General features: G+C 42.0%; 1 protein-coding gene across 4 annotated transcripts in view; it reads right to left on the bottom strand.

The window, feature by feature from the left end:
* The window catches only part of LOC148885272 (voltage-dependent T-type calcium channel subunit alpha-1I-like), a 124,411-nt gene that overhangs the window by 81,025 nt on the left and 31,266 nt on the right, over positions 1-12,120 (bottom strand). For all 4 annotated transcript variants that reach the window (XM_089019108.1, XM_089019109.1, XM_089019110.1 and 1 more), the window contains one exon: positions 4,535-4,792. In XM_089019108.1, coding sequence (XP_088875234.1) covers positions 4,535-4,775 — 241 coding nt within the window. In that variant the 5' untranslated portion in view covers positions 4,776-4,792. The remainder of the gene's footprint in view (positions 1-4,534; positions 4,793-12,120) is intronic.

Raw genomic sequence — 12,120 nt, 5'->3', positions numbered from 1 at the left:
TTGACAGTGACAAAGCGGGGTCATTCCGGTAGGTCTGTGGTGGTCACTAACTCTTTCCTCACCTTAGGCCAGAAGCTTTTTTTTTTTTTTACACCTATTCTGACTCTCTATCAGAGTGCTTACACTGTAAAATGTCCAATGTCACAAAATATGTTGCCATTTTCCATTCCAAAATAAAAGTTCTGCATATATATATACAGTAAAGTCTCGTTATATCGATATTGGATATATCGATAGTCCTGGTTATATCGATACTATTTCTATGCACGCACGGAGAAAATTACATGCAAACAGGGTCGGATATATCGATAGTCCCGGTTATATCGATATTTTTTCGGACTCCCTTGAATATCGATATAATGAGACTTTACTGTATATAAAAAAAACTACAGGTTTTATAAATATTAATCCCCTTATACACACACTGATTCAATCCCTCGTGACCAAGTACCATTCGGGATATGAGTGCTTTCAAATCGTAAGCAGCAAGCCCCTTATAGAGTATGCCGCTGACAATTTCCAACTCTCTGCGAGAGCTACCATCGCACATGACAGCTGCGGGGAGAGAGTGAATCACAAAAAGTTTTTTTTTTTTCATGCAAACTGGATGCAGGAGCAAGCGCCGTGCCCAAAACGTGTTGACATAGTCGAGATTCCGAAAAATCGACTCTATTGGGGGAAAAGACACGAACGAGCCATTGGAGATTGCTCTAATTGTTGCATAGACATTCATAGCATGACACGCTAGGCTTCGTATAGCTACAAAGACCACCTAAAATAAAATTAAAAAAAAGGAGAAATTCTCAAAAGCCATGAAAGCGTATGCGATCTGCTCCCCGTCCTTGATATTGTAATGAGTCTTCTTGGTCTGCTAATGCACTCATAAGTATTCATTACAGAAGGGTGGACCTCAAAGCGGGTGCTGCAAGTGGCCAAATGGAACCCACGGAAACATTCTGATGATCAATCAAAGAGTAGAATATTCATAAACATCCCCCAGTGACTCACACACTTCCTGCAAAAATCCGAACAGAATCAAATTTATCTTTCGACAAAGCTCGTTTGAAAATCTTTCATTGCCAGACGTGCAAAAATATGTCCTGCCAGGGTTTTTGTCATTTTCACTCAAGTTGCAATAGCCACAGAATATTGAGTTTTAGGACGACATAATCATTCAATGCAGCATAAGAAACCTAAGATTCTCTTCTTTCATTAAAAAAAAAGGGTTAATTCCCAAGTTATATGGGTCTGGAGTTATCCGAGCTTGAAATGGGGGCGTCCGTCCAAAATACAATGCAATACATACATATTTGTTTATATAGCGCTTGAACAACATCTGAAGCTGTAGCAAAGCACTAACATTGACAAAATTATAATAATAATAATAATAATAATAATAATAATAATAATAATAATAATAAATTTCATTTATAAGCACCTTTCAAAACTCTCAAGGTCACTTTACACGTTACAGTCAGAGGAAAAGTTTTTCTGTGGGTGAGCAGCGGCAGCCACACACGCCAGCGTTCACTCAACCCGGAAGTAACTCAAATAGAATAGTAAGACGAATCGATAGAAAGCTAGCTAGCAAGCCAACAACCGACTTCTCAGGCAACATAGGCTTAGTTATGCTGATGAGGTGATACCAAGGCAAATGGCGCAATCAGGCCAGTCGTAGACCCCATACTCAGCCAAGACAATAGAAGTAATCAGTCAGGATAATAGAAGTAATCAGTATAGCCGCAGGGAGTAGTCCTCTGCTCCCCCGAACCTGAGAGCAGGGAACAATCATAGCAGAGTCTGGCTACGCCACGTCTGGACAGTAGGGATATATATTGGGCCAAAACTACCAGCAAAAAAAATTAGTTCGCTGACGAAGCCTCTTGGATAAGAAGCGAAACGTCCGACCCCGTCAAAGAAGTACAGATGACGGCTGAAGAAACCTTCTCATCGATGGACCACTCCTGTATGAATGACAGCTTACACAGAAGCCAATAGATAGCTAATAGCTAGCCAGCTAGATAGCTAGCCAGCCAGCCAGATAGCTATTGTACGGTATTACAGAAAAGACAAAGAGAATTGACATAGCTCAAATGCTGCCCTCTAATGGAAGGGGAAAACAAATTCCAGAGGTCTGACCAACGCTCTATCGGCACCCAAGAAAAACCAAAGCCCAAATAAATTCAGGAATGGCGCTCATTTCAAAAGTCGGCTGAAGACATGTGATCTAGATTATTAGCATGATTTATCCTTTGCGGTCACTGATGAATTTGCGGGCCTTTTTCTTCGGGTTCAGCCAACGCATTCTCATAAACATCAGTGATAAAGAGGCAAAGCGGACTTTAACCTGCTCCCAAAGAGCACCACGTTCAACGCCAACTTCCAGAATATGAAACCAACGTCAATTATAAAGGGATCGACTCAAGGAAGGTTGTATTAAAACAGAGCTGGAAAGGTGAGCGGTCGTGGATGATGTGTCCCAGGTGCGTATTGCATCCTCAGAAGCAGTTAAGACCAAGGCACGGAAACGCCTCGGCCATCAGTCACTATGGAGATAACAAGCTGTCAAGGCCAGAGAGGATCATGGGCCACAAAGGCCGGCGACCCTGCATGAACGCCACAGGAGCCAATCAAAAGCCATGACAAGAAGAGGTTACAGTATGTGTCTTTCCCAATAAATAAATAAATAAATACATAAATAAATGGGACAAGTAAGATAGAAAAGAAGGCAATGAATATGAAAATGAATATTATTTGGCTAAATCACAAGCGCATTATTCGGATGCAAAAGATACAGTGATACCTGGGCTAACGAACTTAATTGGTTCCCAGACAGAGTGTGTAAAGCGAAAAATGTGTATCCCAAAAAATAATTTCCCATAGGAAACCATTAAAATGAGAATAATCCGTTCCCATAACATAATTTTCTACTTTCTAATTTTCTAAGCCTTAAAACTACACAAAATATACCTTATTTTATGTATAATAAATGTGCTATGGTATTATAATGAAAGAAATAAATTGCACTGTATAATAAAGTTGTTTTATTTACCTTTGTGGTGGTCGTTGATGGCGTGATGGAATGGAGTGGCCGGTTTAATAATAATAATAATAATAATAATAATAATACATTTCATTTCTCAGCGCCTTTCAAAGCTCTCAAGGACACTTCATCAGCATTAAACACTTGATGAGGAACGTTGCCTTCTTCTTTCACCATCTTGAGGAATGCTCCCTTGTAGGTGCTTTCTCTGCAATAATTTTACCTAGTTCCTCATCAATTGTGTTCTGTTTAGCTAAGTTGATAGCTTTTTGCATCAAGTGTAGAAATGGCTTATGCTGGTTATTTGTGGGGCCTGATTTATGGGATATTTTAACCTTGCAGTCTACACTCTGCTTTTGAACTATCAAAGTTGAAACGAGTCCAAATTTCACTGTTTTCTATCCATTTTATCACTCTCTCTCTGTTGTCTGCCTGCCTCTTTAATGTTTAACCCCCAGCCCCTTACTGCTGCGTTCTTGAGCAATCACGTGGCTTTAACCGAAGACTGGGGGCGTGGAAAAGAGGACAAAAACACTCGGCTGCCATTTCCTTGTTAGGAGAACGGGCTCGTTCGCCAATGACACATCACTCATTGTGGCGCTCTGTGTGTATCCCGAAAAATAGTTCATATGCCAAGGTAAAATTTTCAAAAATGTCACGTCCGTAAACTGAAAAGGTCGTAAGCTAAGGGGTTCGTAAACCGAGGTATCACTGTATTTGTGTACCCAATCAAGTGTCCTGAAGTGGATTGTCAAGTGCGCCATAACGGGTAAGAATAGTGGCGCATGACGGGGAGTGTGTGCGGGGGTTGCGGCATCACAGGAAATGCTCCAGGTGCTCTGCTGCAGGCGTGGGAGACTATTGGAGATGTGTGTGGGGGGGGGAGGGCGGGTCTATGTGTGTGTGTGTGTGCATGTGGGTGTCTATGTGCGTGTGTGAATAAGTGTGAGAAAGAAATTGAAGGCCCCTCTTAACTGAGTGGCGGACAGATTTATTGATCTACCAAGAGATGGTGAAAGTACATCTTATTACCCTCTCATAAACACACATTCCCTAACACGAGCGCGCACACACAGATTTCACAAGCCTCTCATCTGATCTTGTCATCACATAAATGCAGCGTATGATGTGCATACACGCGCGTCTGTCATTATTTGACAGGCTAGAAAAGACCTCGGTTGATGCCGATGCAACAAAGTAGATGAGCATATTGTGTCGAGATGCGTACAATTAGTTCGTCTTGGCTAACCTGTTCACGCTAAGTAACAGTAACACGCACACACACGTTCCTGTTTGAACGTTTTTGTGAGGTGCGGGTAACTCCAAATAAGGAGTGAGGAGTACCTTTTCTGAAAAGTTTAGAGAAGAAGTTTGATGTCAGTTAGGGAAGAAAAAAATGGTGTCGGTTGTCCTCTAAATGCAAGTTCAGCATTATTGACTGCAAAAATAAAATAAAAGAACAACATTTCCGCCGATGATAGAAAGGATATGGACTGGAAACCATACGGATGCACCAGCTGCGGGGGCAGGTGGTCTGCTTGAGGCAGAAGAAGACCACGGGCGCCAGTTCAGGGAAGGGCACCACAAGCGTGCTCAAGTCACTTCCGATGCTGGCGTCGTCACCTGGACCCACTTCCTCGATGATGTCATCAGCCTGCGCCGAGCCATATTCCTCGCCTGGCACTGCCGAGGAAATGCCCCTCAGCGGCGGAGGACACTCCTCGCTCGTCATGGCAACGCAGCCCGGCTCTGAGAAGAGGAGATGATGAGAACGGGGGTTAAGGAAAATGACATTTTACCAGATTGATTTTTTTGGGGATTGATTTTGAGGAAACGTTGGTACAACACGGCGATGAATGCGAGCTTCTCTGCTAAGTCCACTTAATTGATTGACCACATTGCGGTGCGTTACAAGGCACGGTGATCTAAATCTTGTCTTACTTTACGGGTAAAATCTCGCAGCATTTGGACATATAACTTCAACATGTAAAAAGGGATTAAAAAAATGTTTTATCCCACTTGGATCAAATTTGTCAGTGATACCTCGGCTTACGAACGCTTTAGCTAACGAACTTTTCGCCTCACGAACGTTACATTCACGAGAATATAATCTTGGCATACAAACTAGTTTTTGTGAAACACACGGAGCGCCACAATGAGTGATGTGTCATTCGCGAACGAGCCGGTTCTTGGAGCTCCTGAAATGGCAGCTGGCTTTTTTTTCCCCCTATATTCCCCGCCCCCAGTCTTCGGTTAAAGCCGCACGTGATTGGTCAAGATCCGTGGTAAAGGAGGGATGGTACACACGCAGCAGTGAGCGGGGGGGAGGGGGTTACAGAAACACACACAAAGGAAGTACAGTTAGAGTGACCAAAAAAAAAAGCTTTTGGCTGAAGCTAGCAAAATGGATGCAAAATAACATATTGGGCTTGGGAGTCCGCATGCTTTTAACTTGCAGCCAAATGAGGCGGCCAGCGTGGAGGCGAGCCAAGGCTGGAAGCACATTTACAAACGCAAACGTTAGACACCAGCCAAGCAATCGAGCACTGGAAGAATGAACAGAGGAATGTTTGGAGACGCCAATGAGATTATTTTAAGCGGCGTTGATCACGTGTTGATCTTGTTCTTGATTAACGACTACACGGTGGACGCCTTGTGTGCAAACATGTCGTGTAGGCGCGCGGTTATGCTAAATCCTACTACGGCAGGATTAAGTGCCTAGCGGAGGGAAAAGCTTTGTTTTTTTTTATAGTGTAATTATATTAAAGGCTATTTATTAGAAGGGGATGAAAATAGCACACCGGCGATATCATAAAGCAGTATGTAATCCTTGGACAAGATGCTCTTGCAGGATGATTATTATGATTACTAGTTAGCTCGCTATTTTTTACTACTCAACCGTTTCCATATCATCGGTAGAGAGAGGAAAGCAAACTAATTTAAGCAACAAAAACATTGTCTCTGTTCAAGTTTGGCGATAACTTAAAGTACCAAGTAACTCAAATAGATAGATAGCCAGTTAGCTAACAGATAGCCAGCTGGACAGTTAGCTAACTAGCTAGATAGCCATATAGCTAATAAACAGCCAGCTACATAGCTAGTTAGCTAGACAGATATCCAATAGATAGCTAATAAATAGCCAGCTAGACAGTTAGCTAACTAGCTAGATAGCCATATAGCTAATAAATAGCCAGCTACATGTAAATTTCTCCACTGTGAGACTAATAAAGGCATATCCAATCCAATCCAATCCATAGAAACATGTGCTAATAGATAGCAAATGGATAGCAAATAGATAGCCAGCTAGGTAGCTAGCTAATAGATAGCAAATAGAACTCCAGCCAAGCGGCGCAGTCTGATTGGCCTTTCTTGGTCCCGGAAAGACACCAAAGTCCTTTTTTGGGATCTTTGGGTTAAAATGATGAGGCATTCTGGGCAGATTCAGTTTGAGGGGAGACCTTGGGAAGAACCAAATAGGGACAAAACGTCCTGGTTGGCCGAGGAAGGCCTTGGTATCACCCCTGAGGTTGTATTTTCTCTCATCATCGACAGTACGTTCAGTATTTTTGGTGTACGCATACGCTGAAGTGATGCAAAAAAAATGATACAGTAAAGTATCGTTATATCGATATCGGATATATCGATAGTCCCGGTTATATCGATACTATTTCTATGCACGCACTGAGAAAATTACATGCAAACAGGGTCGGATATATCGATAGTCCCGGTTATATCGATATTTTTTCGGACTCCCTTGAATATCGATATAACGAGACTTTACTGTAGTTCGTCACTCAGGCACAACATTGACTGATTTATCGCAGCGTCCCTCAACTCCTTGACGAAAATCTATAGTGGCAAGAGAGAGACGGTCCGATAATGCTGCAGATGATTCATTGCGAGATTTCTTGCCGTCACTCTTACATCCTGATAAATGACACACGCATTTCCTCACTGAGACCGACAGCCATCATAATTGCCGACGTAGCAAATCGAAGTTAATCATGTACGGCAGAGCGCAGTCTGTCAAATTTAAAGGGCGTATGTATAATATAAGGAGGTGTTTTCAGGGCCCAAATAAGAGAAAAAAAAGCAGTTGTTTGGTTCCTTGAACCAAACTTGCAGAAGAAATGTTGTGTCCTCTTGCATTAAATATAAAGGTTGCGCCAATGGTGACAGGAAGAATGCAATTGAATGTGCAGCAGAAGTCTGATCAAAGACTCGTAATAATCCCATTCCGGCAGTGGCAGACTGTCAAGGCCTGCAAAGGCTTCTCTGCTGGCCTAAAAATACAGAGATACCTTGGCTTACGAACTTAATTGGTTTCCAGACAGTGTGTAAGGCGAAAAGTGTGTATCCCAAAAAAATATTTCCCATGGGAAACCATTAAAATGAGAATAATCCGTTCCCAGGTCCCCATAAAACTTTATTTTCTACTTTCTAATTTTGTAAGAAACATTTTAATTGATGATACTAGTGCAGCGTGTTCTACCGAAGACAACTTACTAGCGTGTTCTACACAATTGACCAATAAGAATTATTCTGATTCTGAAAATCCGACATGATGCTTATAAACGCGAAAAATCACCAAATTTAGTCTGGATTGCAATTAGACCAAATTGTGTTGCTATCCCAACCCATGCAGAAGTAACTAGTAAACCCCCCACCCTCCCAAAAATTTTCTACACAAAATATACCTTTATGTATAATAAATGTGCTAGAGTATTATAATTAAAGGAATAAAGTATACTGTATAATAAAGTCGTTTTATTTGCCTTTGTGATAGTTGTCGATGGCTTGATGGAATGGAGTGGAATGGAATGAAGAGTCATCAGCATTAAACACTTGATGATTAACGTAGCCTTCTTTTACCATCTTGAGGAATTATCCCTTGTAGGTGCTTTCTCTGCGATAATTTTACCTTGTTCCTCATCAATTGTGTTCTGTTTAGCTGGGTTGATAGCTTTTTGCATCAGGTGTACAGGGGGGTTGTGTGGGTTATTTGTGGAGCCTGATTGATGGGAATTTAACCTTGCAGTCTCCACTTTGCTTTAGAACTATCAAAGTTGAAATCCATTTTGTCACTCTCTGTCGTCTGCCTGTCTCTTTAATGTTTAAACCAACTCCCCTCACTGCTGCGTTCTTGACCAATCAGGTAATTTTAACCGAAGACTGCGGGCGGGGAATACAGGACAAAAATGAGTCGACTGCCATTTTCTTGTTAGGAGAACGGGCGCGTTCGCGAACGACACATCACTCATTGTGGCAGGTTCGTGTGTATCCCGGAAAAATAGTTTGTATGCCAAGGTAAAATGTTCATAAATTTAACGTTCGTAAACTGAAAAGTTCATTAGTTCATTAGTTCATAAACCGTGGATTTGTAGTGAATCACACCACACTTTTTTTTTAGTCTGGACCGATTCAGACATAGCACTACTGAAGGCCTAGCGAATGGTGTGCATGGATCGGTAGCGCCTGCCTTAGGGGAGTCGCTGGAAAAGGTGGTGGGCAGGGTGCGCAGGGTCCAGTAGGATTTTCCACGCCCTTGTTTCGATCCTTGCAGTAAGCAAGTCCTCGAGAGTGGGTATAGGACGGTGCCAATGATTTGTTTCCTAACTGTCCGTTGAAGTTTGATTTTGTCCAACCAAACTGTGATGGAAGAACACAAAATGGCAATTGAGGATGACAGAAAGACAAAAGACGACATGAAAGTGAAGGACAACGGACACACGCGTCATACAGGAAAGGGGAAAAGTGGCTCGGGATAGAAGAACGAGACGTTATCTGGAAGAGAAATAGCGACGAGATGAAAAAGAGTCATCACGGTGATGATAATATACACCCCGGCCACATCCTGCATAATCCGATAAAAGGCAATCTTTGACAAATGTCTTTATTACCGCAATTGTGCTCATTTAAAACCGCCATCCTGTAGAGATTGAGATGTCATATTTTTCAACTGCTCCTGTAGTTAGTTTAGTGTCAAATTTAAAAAAAAAAAATCATTACCGTGTTATTGGATCCAATGACTGCGGGTGTGGAAGCTGATTCCCTTCACTTTCTCAAAAACCTTAAAGCTCAAAGGAATCTTCCCTAATTACCTCATTTGCACAAACACGATCGTTGCGCAAGAGGGAGAAGTGAAGGAAAGGGTCAGTGCCTCACCTGCGCATTAGAAGCGGAAATGAACGATTGGAGGGGGAACGATTGGTGGGGGGTTTACTAGTTACTTCTGCATGGGTTGGGATAGCAACACAATTTGGTCTGATTGCAATCCAGACTAAATTTGGTGATTGTTTGCGTTTATAAGCATCATGTCGGATTTGCAGAATCAGAATCATTCTTATTGGCCAATTGTGTAGAACACGCTAGGAAGTTGTCTTCGGTAGAACACGCTGCACTAGTATCATCATTATTAATACATTTAATTTCTAAGCGCCTTTCAAAACTATCAAGGTCACTTTACAGTCACAGGATCAGTTTTTCTGTGGGTGGGCAGCGGCGGCGACACGCGCCAGCGTTCACTCAACCCGGAAGTAACTCAGATAGATAGCAAGCTAGCCAATAGATAGCTAATAGCTAGCCAGCTAGATACAGTAAAGTCTCGTTATATCGATATCGGATATATCGATAGTCCCGGTTATATCGATACTATTTCTATGCACGCACGGAGAAAATGACATGCAAACAGGGTCGGATATATCGATAGTCCCGGTTATATCGATATTTTTTCCGACTCCCTTGAATATCGATATAACGAGACTTTACTGTAGCTACCCAGATAGCTTGCTAGATAGCTAATATATAGCCAGCTAGACAGCTAATGTATAGCAAATAGATAGCTAATGTATAGCAAATAGATAGCTATCTAGGAAGCTAGCAAGATAGCAAATAGCAAGATAGCAAATAGCTAGCTAGGTAGCAAGATAGTCAGATAGCTATCTAGATAGATAGTAGCACTAATTAGCATATTTCCATAAATTAGCCACTGGCCAGTGGTTAGCTCGTCGACCTTACAGTGCAGAGGTCGTGGGTTCAATAGCATCTCTGTCTTCCGTTGGTGGAGTGGCTTTTTTCCGGGTACTCCGGTTTTCATCCCACATTCCAAAAACCTGCATGACAGGCTAACGAAGTACTCAAAGTGGTCCGCACAGCGTGAGTGTGAGCGCGAATGTGTGTGTGACCTGAAATTGTCTGGCAACCAGTTCAGGGTGTCCCTCGTCTATACCCCGAAGAAAACTACCAGCAAAAAAAATAGTTCCCTGACGAAGCCTCTTGGATAAGAAGCGAAACATCCGACACCTTCAAAGAAGTACAGATGACGGCTGGAGAAACCTTCCCATCGTTAAAATGCGTTGTTGTTACCACAAAATATTGCCTTCCTTGGTTCGATATCCACAAAAAAATAGCTCTCCGTGTGACAAGCGTAGTGAAATAGCCAGATGCAAATTACCCATCATTCCCCCTTTCAAAATGGACCAACTTGAAACAATTATTTGCTGGGTTTCCCCTCCCTGCTCCCCTTTCGCCAGCCTCTAGCTACAACCCACCTCCCGCACTCTCATTTCATCCCTCGTCTTCCACCTCCACGTTCAGCTTTGTCTTCACCGTCGTTTTCTATCCTTCCATCCTCTCATTTTCATCCTCCTTTCCCCTTGCCTTCCTCGCAGAATGCTGTGTCAGGTCTTTTTACCCTCAGCCGTGCAAAATGAGATTTGAAAACGGCTCTCGGAGCACTTGAGGCTCGCCTGCGTCCAATCCTCCAACCAAAACTAAACACACGTGCACAAACACACATTTAAAAAAAAAGGACGGCCAACCGTAAATATAAAAGATTGTGATGCTGCTTGGTCGCATATTCGTATATCCAAAAGAAGGACGGGGTGGGGGGTCAAGATTACGGTGAGTGGGGGAAAACAGAGAAATGGAAGGAAATGAAACGCAGATGGCTGATCAAGTGGAACAAAACATGGACTGAAAGGAAAGGCTTTACTTGAAATTCACCCTCCTTTTTTTCTTGCGATTTCCCTAAGGGGAGCGAGACACACCGTGAAGGGACTGAAGATGGGTTGAAAATGCCTATCAAGTGTCAACTGATGGTCGCTGATTTAAAGGACAACCGACACCATTTTTTTGTTTCCTCACTGACACCAGAAAAACGTTTTATAGCATCTAAAATACCCAAAATACAACTCATTCAAACAAGTTAGCAAGCAGGGTCAAATGTTATTTGCAAAGTACGTTCTAGCATGTAGCTAAAATCGAAAACAAAATGCTAACTGCATAGCATTTCTATCGATTTGAGTTACTTCTGGGTTGAGTGAACGCTGGCGCGTGTGGCTGCCGCTACTCACCCACAGAAAAGCTTATGCTGTGATTGTAAGAGTTTTGAAAGGCGCTTATAAATGAAATGTATTATTATTATTACTATTATTATTATAGTAAAGGCTCGTTATATCGATATCTGTTATATCGATAGTCCCGCTTATTACGATAGTATTTCTATGCACGCAAGGAGAAAATTACATGCGCACAGGGTCGGATATATCGATAGTCCCGGTTATATCGATATTTTTCGGACTGCCGAGAATATCGATATAACGAGACTTTACTGTATCATTTTTCCCGCACAAAATGGCAAATGGATCTCATGCAATGCAGACAAAAAAACAAAAGTTTCTTCACAACAGGGTTTTCGTTTTAGAGTTTATCGGTATAATGAAGCGCAAATGCTAATTTGTTTTTGCATAAATTAGGAACTCCGTGGCATTATGCGCTTTTTTTTCCACATTTAGCATTTAGCTTACATTTTATCAACACATTTAAATGAATAAGGAGCTGTCATTTCAACCCTTGTAATTTTGTGAACTCAAAAATATCCAATATGGACTTTTTAAAAGATAAAATGCAAATCATTATACTTTTTTTTGCAACCCATTATTTTTTTTTGGACATCCCGTCATTCATTGCATGGCTGCTCTTTAATTGAAGATTGGTGTGTGTGAATATAACGAGCAGGTGAGATGGAGATAATCCCTGTCGCTGACCAAATTGACTTTAATGCTCCTATTTGCACC

Source organism: Hippocampus bargibanti, linkage group LG17, assembly GCF_051943395.1.
Source record: "Hippocampus bargibanti isolate YZ-2025 linkage group LG17, ASM5194339v1, whole genome shotgun sequence".
Classification (NCBI taxonomy): domain Eukaryota; kingdom Metazoa; phylum Chordata; class Actinopteri; order Syngnathiformes; family Syngnathidae; genus Hippocampus; species Hippocampus bargibanti.
This window is presented reverse-complemented; position numbering and strand designations above follow the sequence as displayed.